General features: G+C 40.6%; 3 protein-coding genes across 3 annotated transcripts; 1 reads left to right on the top strand and 2 right to left on the bottom strand.

The window, feature by feature from the left end:
- Nucleotides 1–30: 30 nt before the first annotated feature.
- LOC144653649 (beta-alanine-activating enzyme-like) lies at nucleotides 31–6,812 on the top strand. The gene is made up of 5 exons (XM_078513704.1): nucleotides 31–780; nucleotides 1,926–2,118; nucleotides 2,815–3,223; nucleotides 3,732–5,390; nucleotides 5,890–6,812. The coding sequence occupies exons 1-5, from the start codon at nucleotides 188–190 to the stop codon at nucleotides 6,762–6,764; spliced, it is 3,729 nt and encodes a 1,242-aa protein (XP_078369830.1). The 5' UTR covers nucleotides 31–187; the 3' UTR covers nucleotides 6,765–6,812.
- Nucleotides 6,813–8,529: 1,717 nt separating this feature from the next.
- Nucleotides 8,530–15,612, bottom strand: LOC144654291 (uncharacterized). The gene is made up of 2 exons (XM_078514390.1): nucleotides 15,478–15,612; nucleotides 8,530–12,721 (listed from the first exon to the last, which is right to left on the bottom strand). The coding sequence occupies exon 2, from the start codon at nucleotides 12,687–12,689 to the stop codon at nucleotides 9,171–9,173; it is 3,519 nt and encodes a 1,172-aa protein (XP_078370516.1). The 5' UTR covers nucleotides 12,690–12,721; nucleotides 15,478–15,612; the 3' UTR covers nucleotides 8,530–9,170.
- Nucleotides 15,613–17,840: 2,228 nt separating this feature from the next.
- Nucleotides 17,841–19,553, bottom strand: LOC144654407 (cilia- and flagella-associated protein 97-like). Its single transcript, XM_078514550.1, has 2 exons — nucleotides 18,957–19,553; nucleotides 17,841–18,345 (listed from the first exon to the last, which is right to left on the bottom strand). Exons 1-2 carry the CDS (start codon nucleotides 19,506–19,508, stop codon nucleotides 18,055–18,057), a joined length of 843 nt encoding a protein of 280 aa, XP_078370676.1. The 5' UTR covers nucleotides 19,509–19,553; the 3' UTR covers nucleotides 17,841–18,054.
- Between the last annotated feature and the right edge of the window lie 60 nt (nucleotides 19,554–19,613).

Below are 19,613 nucleotides of genomic sequence, written 5' to 3'. Positions count from 1 at the left end.
GTCATGCGGGCTCCAGCATGGCGGACAAAACATGAAATTTACGCGACATGAAACAATTTGGAACTTCGTGGGAATAGACTTGATTGAAACATTGGTAACGCTCATAATTTACTTCAAGAATATTTGTGTGTTGTAATCGTCAAGATTTTTGAGTATCTGTTTGGTACCATTGCACGCAAAATTAGCTATGGTGACGCTAAACTCCATGTTTGAGGAAACTTCTCGAGGTTTTTCCAGTAATATTGCCGTTACGTTTAACTCTGGAATAGCCACAGAGCACAAAACTTATCGGGAACTTGACGCTCAGGCCTCCCAAGTGGCAGATTTTTTAGGCAGTTTATGCGAAAGACAGGAAATCATTGCGATTTATTCCGAACAATCAATTGGCTTGGTGGCCTGTATTCTTGGAGTAGTAAAGTGTGACAGTTGCTTTGCACCAATAGATCTGAATTGGCCTCCAGACATGGTTTGCAAGTTTTTGCTACAACTGAACGTTAGTCTTGTGCTTGTATATAAAGACCTACTTGAGACATTTCAAACGTTTTTGTCGCAGTGGAAAACTCATTTACCAAGTGGCTGCCAAGTTGAGCTTATTAGGAATCAAGCTCTTGCTGCCAATGGCTTTTTACTTGTCAGAAAGTCTTTTGAACTGAAGGGAGATACAGTGCATGCAGAGTGTCTGGGTCTTGCGTACGTCATGCAGACATCAGGGACGACAGGTGAAGCTAAAGCTGTGAAAGTGCCACACAGATGCATAGTGCCAAACATAACAGATTTGAGGTAAGACTGGATAATTACACTTTTGTGATGAATCATTTGGTATGGTACTCCTTACATGTGAAACAAAAACTTTTCTCCAGCCCAATTAAAATGTGCCAGCAGGGGGTGACCCTATTTGGCGGAATGGTGGACAGACGGAACGGTGAGAGTATATTGCCCTTAACCAACAAAAAAGGTAACCCAAGCAAACTGAGTGAAAGCTAATCACAAGCAAACTAGCGATATTCCGTCATTCCGCCGAATAAGGTCACCGGCCAGCAGACAGGTGATGCACGGGAACCCCCCCCCCCACGTGATTTTGCTGCCTGTAAATCCTTGAACAGTATTATTTTATTTCACGTATGGCCCACAATGAAATATCTGTCACCTACTTCCCTTGTGAAACTTAAACGTTCATAATCTAATATCAAATGTGAGGTTTCTTCTAATTCAAATATTTGTGACAAGAAGTTATATACCAACACCTTTTTTAAGAACTGAGTCACATACAAATTATTAGCCTTGCATGATGGGTGGTGGCAAGGTTACTGGGGCCTAGAAATGCCTTGAACATTACATGGAAAAATGAGCTGTACTGTGTGAACCTGTAGTTAGCAGTCAATGCCCTTGCTTTTACAAACAAGAAGGCATCCAAAAGAGCTTGTGGTGATGATTTCCACACAAAAAATTGTGTCATAACGTGACTTCCCTAAGATACTAAAGGACATTTTACAACTTCAAAACTATGACAATAACCAATCATGAACAGCCAGAATATCATGTACCCTTTTGTCAAGCAGTTTTCCTTGATTAGCCCCTCTCTGACACTGTAATCTCACCCAGTACTTACCTTGCTTAGGAGGCAGGGTGGCCTAACAGTTAGCACACCGGACTCCGGATCGAGTGGTCCGGATTTGAGCCCTGGCTGGGGTCACTGTTGTGTTCTTGGGCAAGACACTTTACCCTCAAAGTGCCTCTCTCCACCTAGGTGTATAAATGGGTACCAGCAAAATAATGCCCGGGGGGTAACCCTGTGATGGACTAGCATCCTATCCAGAGGGGAGTAGAAGTATTCCTAGCTGCTTAATGCTACTGAAACCGGGATAAGCCCCGGCAGTATGGGCCCTTTGGCTCAAGGTTTACCTATTACTTACCTTGCTTGACAGGGATATATTCCAGGTGACGTCAGATGATGTGGTGTTCCTTGCATCCCCCTACACCTTTGACCCCTTCGTAGTACAGATGTTCCTAGCATTCGCTGCAGGAGCCAAACTTGTCATTGTACCAGACAGTGTTAAAATGATGCCTTCTAAGCTTTGTCACATTCTTTTTGATGAGGAAAGAGTAACTATTTTGCAAGTAAGTGTGGAAAGTAACTCTAATAATCATGGTGACATTGTCACTTTGAGGATTAGGGTGAGCTTAATTTTATGATGCCATGTGAGTACTTATTCAAGAACGAAGGCTCCATCAAGGTTGTTGCTTAATTAGGGAAATACGACTTGGGCTTCAAGGCTTGTGGAATTTAAACAAAAGAAATCATGTCAAGGTCAAGTAATGAAAAAATAATTTCTTTTGTTTTATTCCTTAAAGAAAAAATAACCCGCGCAGCCAAGTTAGAATTTTTAGTATCAAAATTGGCCTATCAGGTTCCTTATTCTCATAAAATGTTTTTTTCTTAAAAAGTGCTGTAAACTTGTTTTGTTTTGCCTTTCGGGAATAACCACTTCATCAGTCACAAAGTTCAACTTAAAACTGTTGAGTATTTTTTTTATTTTATTTTTATTTTTTCAATTTTTTTTTCATCTATCTTTATTATTTTTGTATTATAAAAATATTACTTTTTTATATTATTATTTTTTTATTATTACTTTGTTTATTTTTATTTTTATTATTTTTGTTATTTTTATCTATGATATTTATTATTTTTTTACACTTATTCTGCCTCAGTGTTAAAAGTTGTTTAGATTTACTCCTCATTTCCCCCATGTATCTTTGAGCTACTAATTAAAATGCTTTGTATCCTTTAATAAGTTTGTTCCTTTTTCCACACAGCCAACTCCATCTCTGATATATCACATAGGCCAGGACCTGATCAAAACTAAAGTTCTCAGCAGCAATTCGTCACTTAGAGTTCTTGCCTTTGGTGGAGAATCCTGCCCCACCCTCTCTACCCTCAGACAGTGGAGGTCTTCCCAGAGCAACTGTTCAATTTACAATCTTTATGGCATTACTGAGGTTTCATGTTGGGCGTCATGTCAACATATTCCTGATAATGTATTGGTGAAGGATGTGTCTGGTGCTTGTCAAGGAAATGTGACATCTCAATGCGACGATCCGGAGAGCTACCTCATTGATGAAGTTAATGATGTACCCCTTGGTGTTCCGTTGTTAGACACAGTAATTGAAGTGCGAGATGAAAATGGCAAACTTGTTCAGGAAGGCACAGGACAAATCTTCATTGGTGAGTAAGAATTTTGTTCATAAAACTTAATCCAATTTAGTCGCAGAACTTATGTATTTCCTTGTATTTCCAACTTATGTGGCAACATGCGCCCTGTGCATGCGCTTTTAATTGTTTGTCAAAGTTGTTTCCCACTGGTTGACTTCAGCGTTCTTCAAAGCTGTTATTTGAGGTCTTATTTGTGGTATCAAATGGAAGCATTGCATAAAGGCCGAGATAGTCGCTGCAAAGTCAAAGGAGCTGTCTTTCTTTTCAAATGGAAAAAACTGAAAATTGCTTTGTTTGGTTGGATCGGTCGTTGGATCGTATTCTTACTACTGACCCAGTAAAACCTGCACATTGATTTTAAAAGGCATTGCAAAAGTGCTGTCCGAGCAAAGGTAGACTTTGTTTTCCCTTCTTGGTACTCAAAGAGTTCAAAGGTAAATTGGACATAAACGAAATGTCCAGTCATTTTAAAAAAAAGACGACTTTTACTTTAATACATATATGTGATGCTATTTTACAGGTGGGTCAGATCGTGTCTGTCTCCTTGGCAACGAGACAGCTCTCACCGCAGGAACGATGCGTGCGACAGGGGACTGGGCGTACGTGAAAGACCGCTGTATCTGGTTCTGTGGGCGCAGAGATCGGCAGATCAAGCGAATGGGCAAGAGAATAAATCTAGACTGGATTGAACGTCAGATTACAGAAAAGCTTCTAGAAAGTGCGTGTTCACTGGTTTTAGAGAAAACAGTTAAAACCAACCACTCCAGACTTCATTTATTCGTTGTTGAAAAGTCTTCCTCATATAATAATAGCGAACTGTCGTCTTTAAAACGTGACGTGATGAACTTGTTACCAGTCCAGGCTCGGCCTGATTGTATTCACGTGGTTTCTCATCTACCAATGACAGCGCACGGGAAGATTGACAGAGGCTCTTTATTGGCTGGTGTTCAGAAAACATCAATGTTTGAGGACATGAAGTCTACAAGAGAATTTCTGAAATGCGTTTGGAACGAAGTTTTAGAAATGAACGAATCCGGAAATAAAGAAAGTAGTAGTTCTGAGATTGCAAAGAGAGAGCCAAGCAGTTTTCATGAAACCAGGAAAAACTTTGTAAATGAAGACGATATGTTTATTGCTAGTGGTGGGTCTTCTCTCGACGCCATGAGATTGGCGGATTTTATTGAATCATTTTTATCCAAGCAGAAGACAACCGCAGTCGATCTTTCAGAATTGTTGGACGTTATTTTAAGCAAACCTTTTGACGCCCTTTGTAACTACGTTGATAGCAAACTAACAGGAACCTACAAACGAGATGGTATGCAATCTAAAGAGACACTTCCTGAACGCTTAAATGGAGATAGTAATCGCGATAGTTTGGCTGCAACTGCTGACCCACGAGGCAACGCACAAGCAGTAAGAATTACGAATTCAACACGTGACAATCACGTGAACAAAGAAACAACTGACGTGGGTGTTCAGAATGAGGCAGAATTCCCAAGCAAAATGAATACACGGGAGATGAAGTTAGTTGAGCAAACGCCAATACTTTCTGTGAAAAGAAAATCGTTCTCTCTGGACGATGGCGCCTCACAGAAGGATAACAAAACAGCCAGGACCGATGTAAAAGACCAAGGCTCAGAAGAATATAATGATTCAAAGGAAGAAGGCATGTTCGGTTTATCTGAGTTGAAAAGTTGTTTTTGTTCTGTGCGAAGAAGAAACCAGTGGACTATTTGTGAGCTTTGTAAGTATTTTACACTCGAAACAAGTCACGTGACTGATCAAACTGGCGCGCAGTCTTCCTGTACATCCTGCGGGGCGATGACATCATCGCCACAAGAAAACATTCCTCGCCAGTCCCTCGCTTCCTTGGATGATAATAAATCTCCTGCGACTCACGTTGCACACCAAGAAAGGACGAACGTCAATAATGCCGGGGAAGAATTCAAGGTTTCTATCACTTGTCAGTGGAGAACTTGTTTGTACAAGTGTATCGATGCCTCGCCACTTGTAATATACGCACGAGGGAGGTCTGAGGGTGAAGTTTTCATTGGTTCTCACGGTCACGTGTTCATGTGCATCAGACTCATTGACGGAAAAGTCCTGTGGGAGAGTAGGGTGGGGGACAGAATAGAATCTTCTGCAGCTATCTCAAAATGTGGCAGTTATGTTATTGTAGGTGAGATTGTTTTAACACTATTACTGGTGTTCATGGGTGTTAGGAACAGGAAACCTTTTATCAAAGTTTTTGTTGTTTCTTTTTTTTTTCTTTTACGAAATTCATTTGACACAAAAGCAATGTGGAAATTCCCGTTTTGGCATGTAAGACAAGTAAGACCTCAATTGCTGTGGTCAAGTGTATTAGCAAAACTAAGGACTTTTTTTACAGTTGAAATTTGTTGAAGAAATCTCTCTACTCTGGACATTCTTTGCTGCACGCAGAGAAATAGAGGACCACAACTGTAGATTTTCGATTAAAAACGTGATTAACATTGTTTCCTTTCTCCAGAGTTTTCATCAGCTACCATGCTAGGTGTTGACAGTGCGCTGCCTGAAAATTATTAATCATAGAGAACGAGTGATACAATATCTTTCACTAAACTCCTTAACGGCTGTCAAAATAGTAGCTTTGCAATAACAAAATGGCAATAATTATCTCTTTTTTTCTTTCTTGACAGGTTGTTATGACGGTAAACTGTACGTATTTAACCGTTTCACTGGAGATACACTTTGGACATTCCAAACCGGCGCAGCGTTAAAAAGCTCTCCATGCATCGACCCACAGACAGGAGTGGCCTGGGTCGGGTCACATGATCACCATTTGTACGCCCTTGACGTCACAAAGAAGCAGTGCGTCTGCGCAATAGACTGCGGTGGTGGATCATGTTTCAGTTCGCCGTGTTTTAGCAATGAGCCACATTTAGTATTTATTGCTACATTGACTGGCCGACTTCTTGCTGTCGACGCTGTTGAACACACGATCCTTTGGAGTCAGCAGTGTCCCAAACCAGTGTTTGCGTCGCCGTTAGTGACGCCCACTGGTGTCGTTTGCGCGTGCGTGGATGGGTTTGTTTATTGTTTTGACTTTAAAGGTAACAAGCTCTGGCAGTTTCAGACCCTTGCCTCAGTGTTCTGTTCACCGACTTACATTGGCGCAGAATATTACTCCAGCTGCTCTGATTTTATCGCGTTTGGCTCTCACGACAAATGTGTGTGTTGTTTGTCACTGAGTGGTGAGCTTCAGTGGAGTTTTACTACAGATGCACAAGTTTATTCAAGTCCTTTCGTTGCCGAATTAAACGTCAATCACGTGACAGATTGTCACACAACATGTCACGCATCGCATAGTGACAAGCGTGACGCTCAAATGGCAGTGTTTGTTTTTTCAACTGTCGGAACTCTTTATGTCCTGGATCTTCATTCTGGTGTTTGTTTAGCTTCTTATTCATTACCTGGTGAAGTATTTTCTTCTCCTGTGGTAATTGACAAGCGAGTTCTTACCGGCTGTAGGAATGACTACCTGTACTCACTTGAAATGTCAAATAGAAAATGAAATGACAAATTAACATAAAAAAAACAACTTTTCCTTAAAAATGTGTTCAAAAACGTGGTCGAAGACACTTTTCTTTACTTCTTTTCAGTTTTTGTCTATGGAACGCTGCTTACATTGTTTAGTGAATTCCGTCCGTCCGCTCTCGGCTGCTGGTGGCCCACCACGATAATGTTACGCAAACTACCGCGACACTTACGTTTCTTCACGCCAGTTCCTTGCGAACATACGGTGGCCTGACGCTTCACTCCTCGTCGGGAACTGTTGGCGGACTACCTGTTGCGTCACCGGTGTAACGTTCACGTCACAACGAAACCCCCGTCTGCGCAGTACGGACTGGAATCAGCTTCGTCTGATTGAACTCACTATGAATGGGACCGCAGTTCTGCGTACTCTTTTTGTTCTGGTCACGTGACTTGACGTGCACCGATGACGTCGCGTCGCACTCTAAAACTCCTGTCTAAATTTGGTTAAGTAAAGCAAGATATATCAATTTATGTCAATTGTCTCCCTGCCGGCCCCAAAATATACTGTAATTGGCTCAGTTAAATCTAAATGCACTTATAAGGACTGTCGTATGTTCCCTTGATCACAACGCCTTGTCATTGTTGAACAATTCATCTTCGTTATCTTTATTATTTACTACACCCTTGATGATTCCGACATTGCTGATCCTAGCAGTATGCAGGACGCGTTGGTTAGAGCGCCCAACCGGTATCTGGGAGGCCATCGGTTCGATTCCCGTCGGGGACTCAGAATTTTTCTTTGTCCCATGCTGGTGTCATTATTTATCATCGAGCTTAAAATTTACCATCTTTATTATTTACAACGCCATACCTTTTGTTGGATTTTTGAAGTACGTGACCAAAAGGGCAATTTATTCTGTCAGGCATTCCCTTTACTGCATACTCAGAGAACAAGGTCCTGATATTTTGTCAAATGTTCCCAGTTAGGACCTTTACCGTACCCAAATTCGCAAGTAGCCAATCAGAAGCGCGATCTACTGTCCTGATATCCTACGATATAAAGTCACTGACCTGATATGCCACCATGTCACGGTCACTTTGTAAAGTAAATTAATGTTACTGTACGATGAATTGAAAAGACCTTTTACTAATAAAACAGAACTTCGTAATTTAAATTTAGCGGTGTTAAGCGGTCGTAAAAAGAGAAAATCTTTCCCGCCAAAACTAAACTTGAGCGCGCTCGCCAATTGCGCGATGTTTGCCGACGAGTACCGAAACATTCAGACTGAAAAAATGGAGTCGGAATTTCCAAATTTTTTGCTTAATTTTGATTTTGAAAATTTAGAAAATGTAACTCTAAACAAACGAGTGGAAAAAAAGGCAGAAGAGGAACTTGGTAAAAGTGTTGAAGACCAAGTCAACGCCAATAGAGGGCGACTTGGTGCAAGTCTAGCATGTGGTTTCAACAGAGCGATAAATACAACCGGATTTTTGGTTAAATTTGGGTACGGTAAATACCTAATCGTACCTTTTTGGTACGCTTCGGCGGCATATCAGGCGAGTTTGGTCTCGCCATAACCATGGCTCGACTAAACTCGCCTGATATGCCGCCGAAGCGTACCAAAAAAGGTACGATTAGGTATAAATACTCAGCTGTTTGTTTTTGTTTCCATTATACTTTAAGTCGGCTAACCAATTACGCTTATAAGTTTTCGGTAATTAGTTAAACCAGCTTTACGGTATTTTCAAACAGATATTATAGAAGCAATTATTTTGATCGACAAAGTAAGATACCAACAAGTAAACCAACACACCAATTTTACACACTTGTCTGTCTAATAAAGAAGTTATTAATTATCAGTCAACTGATTTCAGACTGTCAAAAACTGTGAAAGAAATGCTTAAATGTGAACTAAATAACGAACTCGACAAAATAACTAACATACACAGTCGTACACGTGAGATGTTCTGGTTATCCACTCAGTCAATAAGCTCCGTGATATTATCTTCACATGGCTGTAAACTGGTAGAGATTTCTCATTCTTTTCGCGCCTCCAGTAAGCTACTTTATTGGCCAAAGAAAGCTACTTGAAACAAAAAAAAAATAGTTGTCCTCTAAAACTTCGATGATATTGGCCATAAAGTAAACAACTGATTAGCAAAAAGAGTCCGGCGTTCTGTGTACGGTACAAGGCATCACCTATAGATGATTGCACAGTAAAATCCTGGTTTCTCGAACCTCCAGGGGAAACGAAAATTGCTTTGAGAAATCGGGAGTAAATTTTCAGAGAAGTACAATCCAAGGAAAACAAAAATTAGTTCGAAGACGGAGGGTTCAAGATATTGGGATTCTACTGTTTCTATTAATTGGAAATTCGAGGAAATAGCACAAGTCGTAAAATAACGTGGTCAAGATCCAACGTTCATAATGCTTCTTTGTCTACTACAGGTCACCCAAGTCATTGTGCACTGCAGCCAAATTATTATAAATTTTCGTGACATATACATGGTCAGGTCCAAGCTTTTTCAGCATAATGTCTAAAGCATGTTCAAAAAGCTCCTTGGCTTGCTGCAGGTCACCCAAGTCATGCTGCACAAGAGCTAAATTATTGTACGTAGTGGCGACAACAACATGGTCGGGTCCAAGCTTTTTCAGCCGAATGTCTAGAGCATTTTCATGAAGCTGCTTGGCTTGCTGCAGGTCACCCAAGGCACGCTGCACAGCAGCTAAGTTATTATACGAAGTAGCGACATCAACATGGTCTGGTCCAAGCTTTTTCAGCCGAATGTCTAGAGCATTTTCAAAAAGCTCCTTGGCTTGCTGCAGGTCACCCAAGGCACGCTGCACAGCAGCTAAGTTATTATACGAAGTAGCGACATCAACATGGTCTGGTCCAAGCTTTTTCAGCCGAATGTCTAAAGCATTTTCAAAAAGCTCCTTGGCTTGCTGCAGGTCACCCAAGGCACGCTGCACAGCAGCTAAGTTATTATACGAAGTAGCGACATCAACATGGTCTGGTCCAAGCTTTTTCAGCCGAATGTCTAGAGCATTTTCATGAAGCTGCTTGGCTTGCTGCAGGTCACCCAAGTCATGCTGCACAAGAGCTAAATTTTTGTACGTAGTGGCGACAACAACATGGTCGGGTCCAAGCTTTTTCCGCTCAATGTCTAAAGCATGTTCAAAAAGCTCCTTGGCTTGCTGCAGGTCACCCAAGTCACGCTGCACAAGAGCTAAGTTATTATACGAAGTAGCGACATCAACATGGTCGGGTCCAAGCTTTTTCAGCCGAATGTCTAGAGCATTTTCAAGAAGCTCCTTGGCTTGCTGCAGGTCACCCAAGGCACGCTGCACAGCAGCTAAGTTATTGTACGAAGTAGCGACATCAACATGGTCGGGTCCAAGCTTTTTCAGCCGAATGTCTAGAGCATTTTCAAAAAGCTCCTTGGCTTGCTGCAGGTCACCCAAGCCATGCTGCACAAGAGCTAAATTATTGTACGTAGTGGCGACAACAACATGGTCGGGTCCAAGCTTTTTCCGCTCAATGTCTAGAGCATTTTCAAAAAGCTCCTTGGCTTGCTGCAGGTCACCCAAGGCACGCTGCACAAGAGCTAAATTATTGTACGTAGTGGCGACAACAACATGGTCTGGTCCAAGCTTTTTCAGCCGAATGTCTAGAGCATTTTCAAAAAGCTCCTTGGCTTGCTGCAGGTCACCCAAGTCATGCTGCACATTAGCTAAGTTATTATACGAAGTAGCGACATCAACATGGTCGGGTCCAAGCTTTTTCAGCCGAATGTCTAGAGCATTTTCATGAAGCTGCTTGGCTTGCTGCAGGTCACCCAAGGCACGCTGCACAGCAGCTAAGTTATTATACGAAGTAGCGACATCAACATGGTCTGGTCCAAGCTTTTTCAGCCGAATGTCTAGAGCCATGTTATAGAAACTCTTCGCTAAAAACAATTCGCAGTGATTGCGGCAAATTTTGCCAAGCTTGTGAAAGTGTAATGACGACAGTGAGTCATTAAAAACGCTTAGGTGTTCCACATCGGCGCCAAACAAGTTTTCGATATCAACAACCAAGGCTTTCAAGTGTGGAATAAGATGCTTGCCCTCAGTGAGGAAATCATCTTCGTACCAACTGTTTAATAACTTACTGTCTATGAATTGGATGAATGATCTTACAGCTGCATCAACAACGCGAGGCTTTCCATCGCTCTCTAACTGTTCTTTGATTACAGATTTAATAATCTCATGCACAATTTGGTGAACACTAACGAAGACGCAATTTTCTCTTTCCTCAAACAACAGTAGCGAGTATCCTTGAATCTGAATGCCGATTTCCTCTCTTTCACGATCCTTATCCACATTTAGAATATAATTCATCAAGATATCGAGATGCAGTGGCTGAGGAGAGCAGACAGAAAGGAGAGTAAATGCGTTCTTAACAACACTGTCAGACGCAATCGCCCGTTCAACAGCCAGTCTTGTTGCTACAGTCATGGATTTGGGGTAGCTTGGGTTGGTGTTTGTGAGTTCCTTTTCAGTTCTAACTCGCAGGCCTTTTTCTAGCTTTTCCAAATACTCCTCCCAACCGAAGGTTGTACATACTTTACTCTCACGGATCTTTTTAACGTAAGTGCCTGCACTAGCCAAAGCGAGCGGTTGGTAATCTAAGGCCTTCGCCACTGTCTCCTCCATTTCTTGATCCTTGATACCAGAAATCTTGGCTAAAAAACAACTGGCATCTGTGGGCTCCATGCCTTCGCTTATGCTGATGTGAGAAACAAAAGAGCTCTCTGCAGGGATAGACAAGGTGTCTTGTGTCGTGATTAGGAACTGGCCATTTATCCACTGCTCATTTCCAGGATGAGGAAGAAAATCGTGTATGAGAAATAAACTTGTAACATTGTCAACCACCAGGAGCCACGAGGCAAAAAGTTGAATTTTTGTAGCAATCAAATCCTTCAGGTTGTTGATTTTCTCGTCAATCTTCATTTCTTTTGAGTTACGGGTGTCACTGACAGTGTATTCTGGACACTTGACCTGCCGCGCCAGTGAAACATACGATTCCAAGAGCGTTTCTAAGCTTTCAGCATTCAGCGTCATTACAAATGAGGGGGCATCGGTGTCTTTGATGGCTTCGTCATAAGTTTTCTTTGCTACAAGACCAGCCAGCTGAGATTTTCCACTTCCTGGATTACCTGAGATATATAAGTAGCTTAAACCACTTTCATTCGCATTCTTCAGCCGGTCGAGCTGTTGTGTGATTTTAGCAACCTCGCAGTCGCGAGTTGCGACTTCGTGTGAGGGTTTAGGTGGAAGAATGCAAAATGAGGACACATCTTGCTGTAACTGGACTTCAAGAACCTGACGTTGTTCTTCAGTGGTTTGGAGTTTGGCATCCTTTTCGTGAAGTTCTTGGTAAAGGTTTTGAACCTTCTTCATGACTTGTTGAAGCTCCTCAGTTGGGAAACTTTTCTGTTTGCAGATATTTTGGATTTGGACCGTGGAGAGGCCAAGTGCTTGAAATGCAATCTCAACTTTGCGGGCAGCAACCCTGAAATGTAGATCCGAAAGCTGGCCCTTTGGCATGTGAGCAAAATCTTCATTGCGAAATTCTCTGAGATCATCCACACTTGAGAGAACTGTTGCACTCAGTCCGCGGATAGAATCGGAGTGAAGAATGGCGTAAAAGAGCATGGTACAATCCCATTCGACTCTATTACCGTTCATCATTGTCGCCAGGAGTCGTGCATGTCGTCTTTGAGTTCCTGCAGATTCACCATTGAAGAAGTCCCGTCCATTTTGAGGCGTATCCTTCCATTCGCCAAACGTTGCCTTGTAACGGTTGTCCCATTCTTCTTTAAAAATCAATCGCAGCCCCTCAGGCACAACGTTGGTAGCAATGTAACAAATTCTGAAGTAGTTGAGCTGTTCTTTAGTGTATACCGGTGTGGTCATTTCTGCTTTGACTCAGCACCAAGTTTTCAACCCTGTTTGAACATAATGTACGTTTAGATAATTAAAAAATAAACTATATTTAATATCAAAATACAACACTTAAATCTAACACTAGTGTTTCTATTTTGAATCTCTTTTTCATCTCACAGGGTCGTAAAAATGTTTGTGGAACCGCGTATACGCTCCTCCGGTTATAGGCCCATCTTCATGCTAACAAGTAAACGAATAAACAAGCAGAGATCAACGATTAGAAGTCGTTAGACAGAAATGGATAGCACCAGGAAAAAACAGGCAGTTGCAACGACTAAGATCAAAGGGAACAAAGATGATAAATTCCTTCTTACATGAAATTTTCGCGATACCTAAATTTCGCGGTTTTGAGGTGCGCATATTTCGCGACACTTGAATTTTGCAATTGTGCGAAAATTTTGTATTTTTTATCACCTTAATTTCGCGTTTTTCAGTAAGACACAGTTTACATTTCCTTGGCAATATTAACATGTCCTTAAATTAAATAAAACGACTTCATCAAAGGAACAATAACGTCAAAATTAACAAAAACGCAAGGGCAGGACTAAATCTCGGCAACAGCTTGAGTCAATTGACCACAACGGCCCATCTACGTTGAAAATTCCTTCCTTCAGTGGTACTAAACTTTCACTTAACTTTCGCGCTTGAAGGTTGAGTAGATTAAGTGAATTGACATAATAAATAATTGGCAGGGAATTGATTAAGTGCAAAAAAGGCTTCCACGAACACGAACATATTTCTGCCCGAAACACGAATCATGATCCTCACAATAACCAGTAGACTACGAGCAGTACCTATTTTTCGCATTTTTTCGTTTCACGCTAGACTTCGAGCGGGCTCACCTTAGGCTAAGTGCGACTGACGCCGCTCGTTGTCGCGGCTTCGCCGCGTGTCGCTTTCGCGCGTGCCCCAAGGTGAGCCTGCTCGCAGGGTGTGCGGCTTCGCTGCTTACGTGTCTCTCTAGTGCGTGCCCCTGGACGGACTCTGCGAAAAAATCGGGACTGCTCTTAGTCTAAATAACCAGATAACTCAGGGAGTTTTTGAGCTGTTTTTACGCGCGTCGCGTTAATTTTTGCTCAAGTCCCCAGGGCGCTCTTTTCCCTTCACAGCGGGAGGGGTCCCTTCCGCTCTGAAGGGAAAGCACCCTGGGGACGAGGTTTACCCATCCTTTACCACCCTGTATTTAGTAACAAAGTCGCAATCGATACCTGGGAGATATATAACCCTCTTGCATTTTTTATTGGGTTTTGTCGCCTAAGGATGGAAATAGCCATTAATTTATTTGTTTAGGAAAAAACGCGAAATGGATGAGGGATCCCCCTATTCAAAGTCCCTCTGCGTAGCAGGCGCCTGTGTAGTTTTGCGCGCGTATTTGGAAAACGCGAAAGGCAAAAGACGGCTATTTTTTTCTCGCGTAGCCGTCTCGCGCCTTTCGCGCTTCCCAAACGCGCGCTCAAAAACTACTCAGGCGTCTGCTGTGCAGGCTACCTCTTCCTTTTTCCCCTCTATCTTTCGACGCCTCCCACGCAGGCTTATTTCTTATAGCGGACCAGTGTCATGTCCCTTCAGGTGATGCCGTCATCGCTTATAATGCTTCGCCCCGGCATACTGCATGTTTGTTCAGTCAATGCTCGTTTCAATTGAAAGCGGAAAAGTTACTCAACCGATTTGACAGGCCTTTTGTTGTAATTGATCAACAAGTGCGCTGTGAGGTCGCAGACATGATATGATTTACATACGAATCGTATTAAGATGTCCTCTTTTCCTCTGAAAATTTAGTATTAACAGTCCATATGATAGCTAGTTTGTTGCATTCGATAAAAGCAGAGATATAACAACGCTATGCATCAAGTATGACAGTCTATGGGAAATATCACGCGATTTATTTGTTTCAATAGTGTACACGGTCTCAGGTTTCACTTCATAGCACAAAGTCACGCCAGGAGTTTGGGAGTTATAATTTGAAAGCATTGTTGTGAAACTTTCGATACTGGTGTGTCATTTCAATCGTAAGAGCTGATATAATGTTAAGTCAGTTTTGGGTTGGTTCTTCCAAATATAAAAAGTAAAACGATATCAAATAGGCAACAATAGACTGCCACATTTAAATTAAAATAATACATTTCTCCCACTTTGATTACAAAAAGTCGCAGCTCTAAGTCAGGTTTACACCCATGTAATATTAGATCACTTCAAGCGACCTTCTATCGTATAACTTCCAGCAGATTTTGAGCATTTCTTGAAATGCTCAGACAACTGATTTCGCTTTCACAGACTGGGGAAATTGCCCGAAAGGAAACAGACGCCTAATGCTTGTAGAAACAGCCTTCATTATAACATGTATTATACCCACATGAAAGGTAAAGCTCAATGGCAAATGTCGCTCTGTTTAGTGTCTTTAGTAGAAATCGGCATCAGCCATTATCAGAGAAGCAGATGCATTTATACTCCTTCATAAAGCCATCACAATCCGAGCCACATAACTTTGTAGAGCTGTTCCCTCCCCCAAAATTGCGCGAAACACGAATTCAAAACGTTTCAACTTTTTCTTTGTACACCTGATGCGCGCCTTCAAAAGTTTTTGCTTTCGATAGATACAGATTGTTCATCTGTTCACTTCTGTTCATTTGTAGACCTTAAATAAAGTTGCTTTCTATATACGTATGTTACTGTTTAGTACTTCCGGTTAGAATTGAATTTTCCCTCACTCTCGATTAAAACACACGACTTGAATTGGTTGTTTGTGAAGAGTACTCACCGCTTTAAAAGTTGTTCTCGCCTCGGCAATTAAATATCACCACCAGTTTCGAACAGAAGGCAAGATCTGAATGAAACAAATTTGGGTAAAACGTTGCTTCAACGCCCTTCAACACAGCATGCACTAGCACTTTCGATTTTGCAGTGGAATGTAGTGACCCATCATCCCCTGGGGTTCGCAATTCGCAAAACATAGGCACGCAACACGTACAGGCAAACATGTGCAACAAACTGCTGTCACATGGTTTCCAAAGCATCCTCTTTTTATAAGCTTTGGGGCGTATTATGCACTTACTATTATAAGGCTTACATTTGTCCCCTAGGCTAATATTTTATTGCAATATTACATTTTGCCACTTCATAAAAAAAAAAAATAAAAAGCAGAGGCGGGGGCATCTGGAGCACTGAAGTGCAAGGTTCCAGGGGGATTTGTGGGCATGCTCCCCTGGGAGATTTTCAAATCTGGGGTATCTAAAATAGCATTTCCAGCCTTCTGAGAGCATATTCCAGCAATTTTTAACTGGATAAAACCATTGGTCAAATGTTTAATACTTAACGCTGTACTCCATTATTATACAAATTATAATTATTGTCCCTGTCCTAAACCGGAACCATTCAAAATAAATGGTGAACACTAAGGAGAGTTTGAATATTATTGTCATATCCAGGCATAACTAATCGATGATCAATGACATCAATTGGTAATCAATGAGTAATCGATGGGTAATCAGTTGATTTGTCATTGATTATTGGCGATGATCAATGAGTAATCGATGAGTAATCGAAGCCCAAAAATTTTGTGGCCTATTGATTACTCATCGATGACATCGATTACTCATTGATGTAATTGATTACCTATTAATGTTATTGATTACTGATCGATGACCCATCGATTACTCATCAACTATCATACTGCACACAAAAGACACATTCCTTGCTTTCTTGTACCATTTTTTGTGATTTTTTTTTCTCTATGTAAGTCATATTTTGCTTTATAACTGGCATTCTTGTTGATGAAATTACGCCCTCACAAAAGGTCAAATAACCTTCCGGCATATCAAGACGTGAAGGGCTAAGCACAAATACAGATGATATTTCAATATTTCACTTTACCCAAATCTTTATTTAATAACAAAACAATTGAACAGGAAAACCAACCAGTCTGGAAATGAAACTAACAAGTACGAAGACAAGAATCGACTACGTGGTTATAGATTTTGGTCGGTGGATGTTTGTCAGCAAAGTAAAACTGCTTCGGCTTAGGGAGACAGCCATCATAAGCACTTACATTACGCACAGGAACAGCTGCAAGCACTTTTACTTTCTGTACTTTTTTCACGTGTTACCATGATATTGTTAGATTGTTATAGCGTGTTATACTTTTACAAGTTCCGGTTTTCAACCACGAGACTATATCGATGAGTAATCAATGCAATCAATGACTAATCGATGCAATCGATGACTGATCGATGCAATCGATGACCAAAAATTTTGTGGCCTATCGATTAGTCATCGATTACTCATTGATCATCGGCAATAATCAATGACTAATCAACTGATTACCCATCGATTACTCATTGATTTCATTGATGTCATCGATTAGTTATGCCTGGTCATATCTAAAGAACTGGCAAGAATCAAAATCTACAAGGAGGTGTGTTAAAATTTCCAGTAATTTCAAAGAGTGAAAAGTGCTCCTTTATACTAATAATTTATTTATGTTGCTATATTTTGTTTAGTTATTTAAGTATATATACATGTGCCCATTTTGCGTACAAAGAGGCACCAGACTTCATTCATCGTACCAGAAGCGAAACGTTACAGTCAGTCAATTTAAATGTAGTTTCTATCATACTTTTGTATATAACTTTTTTTACTAATTTAACTTTTTTGTAATACTGTTGTAATTATTTTTTGCCTAAAACAGTAATAAAGTCTATTATTATATATTTTTATAATAATTGCTGAGAAAGCAATTTTCAATAGTGTTGAAAAAGGACATGAAACCAAGAACAAAGAACACAGACAATCCAAAGGAACAATCAAAACTCAAAGCAAATACAGGCAACCAGTTAGAAGCCTGGGAAAACTTGCGCAAGCCATTCATGATTTTGATTTTACTTCTGATTAGCTGAGAAAGTGGTGCGAGAGTTTTTAACCAATTACTAAGCAGAGCAATACAAAACCAATGCAAATGTGAATATTTACTTTCAACACTCGAGTGATAACCACTTCCTAGCATTAACTTGAGAAGTCTTTGCATTTGACTCCTTTTTTACAGGAAAATTCTTTAGATTGCAATAATTACTATATATTTTATTACGATACAGAAAGGTGCATATATATATATAACAAGTAACAAGCTGCCATGCAAAGAATTCGTTTATTTTATAAAATTATGTACAGAATGAACCTAGCAGTAACAAGCTTGAATACATTCACTCATTTACTTTTAAGATAATAATATGGTAATGTAAACGCAGTTTCCCTTTGATACAAGATTCTTTTACATATTGTGTCTATGAAAAACTGTTTATTCATGAATTTAAGTTTGGTATTTTAGCATATAATTTACAGATCACCATCCAGATTCCCACACAGGCTTAGAGTTTGCTCTTCTTTGCGCTGATCGCCGCGAGCCACTCGATATCCTAGAACTTGTCACACTGACAGAATCACCAATCATTAAACTTGATTCACTGGAAGAACGTGAAAGTTGGCTGACACTTGATACAGTGCTTTTTGCGCTGCTTGGCCGACTTCTCGAGGCAGTTTTTGAGTATTGTCTCTGTTTAACATGTTCTTTGAGCAGTGAGTCTCTGGATAAACTTCTTGTTGGTCTTATGGCTTGGAGTCTTTCTAGAAATTTCTGGGAAAAGACAGAGATAAACGATAACAATTTAAAAACTCTTATAGGAAAGCAAATAAGGTCACCAAAAAAATATTCTGTTTATTGAACAATGGACACTTCATTATGAGTATTTTTTTAAAAAAAATTTAATCTTCTCGAGGCAGTTTTTGAGTATTGTCTCTGTTTAACATGTTCTTTGAGCAGTGAGTCTCTGGATAAACTTCTTGTTGGTCTTATGGCTTGGAGTCTTTCTAGAAATTTCTTTCTAGAAATTTCTGGGAATCAACGATTTTGCTCTTCTGCTACAATAATAACAAAGTTTGAATCGAGTTATATCTTCCTGAATAATTTTGAAAACTATATTAGGATTGAACGCGTCAGTAAATTATGCATTATTAATTCATCACGCGACACACTGTTTAGAAAAGGTTTACCAAAAGAGGTGTTTATTTTGTAATTATAGGTCCCTGTAAAAATGCTTAAGTTTGGAATGAAGTTGAGATTATTGAATGGAAAGCAGGGAGAATAAAGGCCTTCATACGTTCCAGAGTGTTCGAATTTCGTGTTCTCAAATGAATTTTAAGGTTGATATTTATACTTCTAAAGTATAAGCTTGATAGTTCTCCTACCTGATTTTCCATATCAACTTTTCTTTGAAACCTGTATCTGTTCACTTCGGACGATGTTTGTACTCTTAAGGGTTCTGAAGTAACCTTCCTGGGTTGAGCAGACTTTGGTCTTCCTCTAGTTCGAGTTATTTCCTTTAAAAGTCTCTGGTTTTCACGATCAATTGCATCCACCTTTGTATTGCTAAACGACATGTTTTTGCGATCAAGAGGCGGCGGGCGGCGAGAATCATTCAGATGTACAGCACTTCGAGGCCTTGATCTAGAAGCTGTAGACACCGAGGAATGTCTAGAAGCGTTGTCGTCGAAATCTCTTTCTTTTTTAACGCTTTCCCAATCATTCTTTGAAGTCGTCGTTCTTGTTTCATCGGCCATTCTGTCTTCTTGTTTGTCGTTCAATTTATCGTTTATATCAAGAACCGCCTGGAGAAGAAGATTCAAATTTATCTGATCGGAGTTTGGGTGTAAAAAATGTTCTCTTTTCAGCCGATCCTCGGTACTTTCACGGCAAGCACTGCCTGTTGAATTCCTGCGATGAGGTTTTGCTGCCGCCATATTTCTTTTCGAACCGTTGTCTTCCAGCTTCGCCGATGCTACGTCATGTTACCATGGTAACTGCTAATACGGGCGCAAAACGTTCTTTCCCAGACTTCTCGCAAG

This window comes from Oculina patagonica, chromosome 5 (assembly GCF_052425735.1).
Source record: "Oculina patagonica isolate OP01 chromosome 5, crgOcupat, whole genome shotgun sequence".
Lineage (NCBI taxonomy): Eukaryota > Metazoa > Cnidaria > Anthozoa > Scleractinia > Oculinidae > Oculina > Oculina patagonica.
The sequence above is the reverse complement of the archived record's forward strand: the minus strand, read 5'-3'. Positions and strand labels throughout refer to the sequence as shown.

Excerpts from the sequence above, each read along its gene's own strand:
- LOC144653649 (XM_078513704.1), top strand. The coding sequence starts at position 188 with ATGGTGACGCTAAACTCCATGTTTGAGGAAACTTCTCGAGGTTTTTCC. Across the intron at positions 3,224-3,731 it reads CACAGGACAAATCTTCATTG|GTGGGTCAGATCGTGTCTGT; the intron begins GTGAGTAAGAAT and ends GCTATTTTACAG. Across the intron at positions 5,391-5,889 it reads TGGCAGTTATGTTATTGTAG|GTTGTTATGACGGTAAACTG; the intron begins GTGAGATTGTTT and ends CTTTCTTGACAG.
- LOC144654407 (XM_078514550.1), bottom strand. The coding sequence starts at position 19,508 with ATGGCGGCAGCAAAACCTCATCGCAGGAATTCAACAGGCAGTGCTTGC. Across the intron at positions 18,346-18,956 it reads AAGTTGATATGGAAAATCAG|AAATTTCTAGAAAGACTCCA; the intron begins GTAGGAGAACTA and ends GTCTTTTCCCAG.
- LOC144654291 (XM_078514390.1), bottom strand. The coding sequence starts at position 12,689 with ATGACCACACCGGTATACACTAAAGAACAGCTCAACTACTTCAGAATT.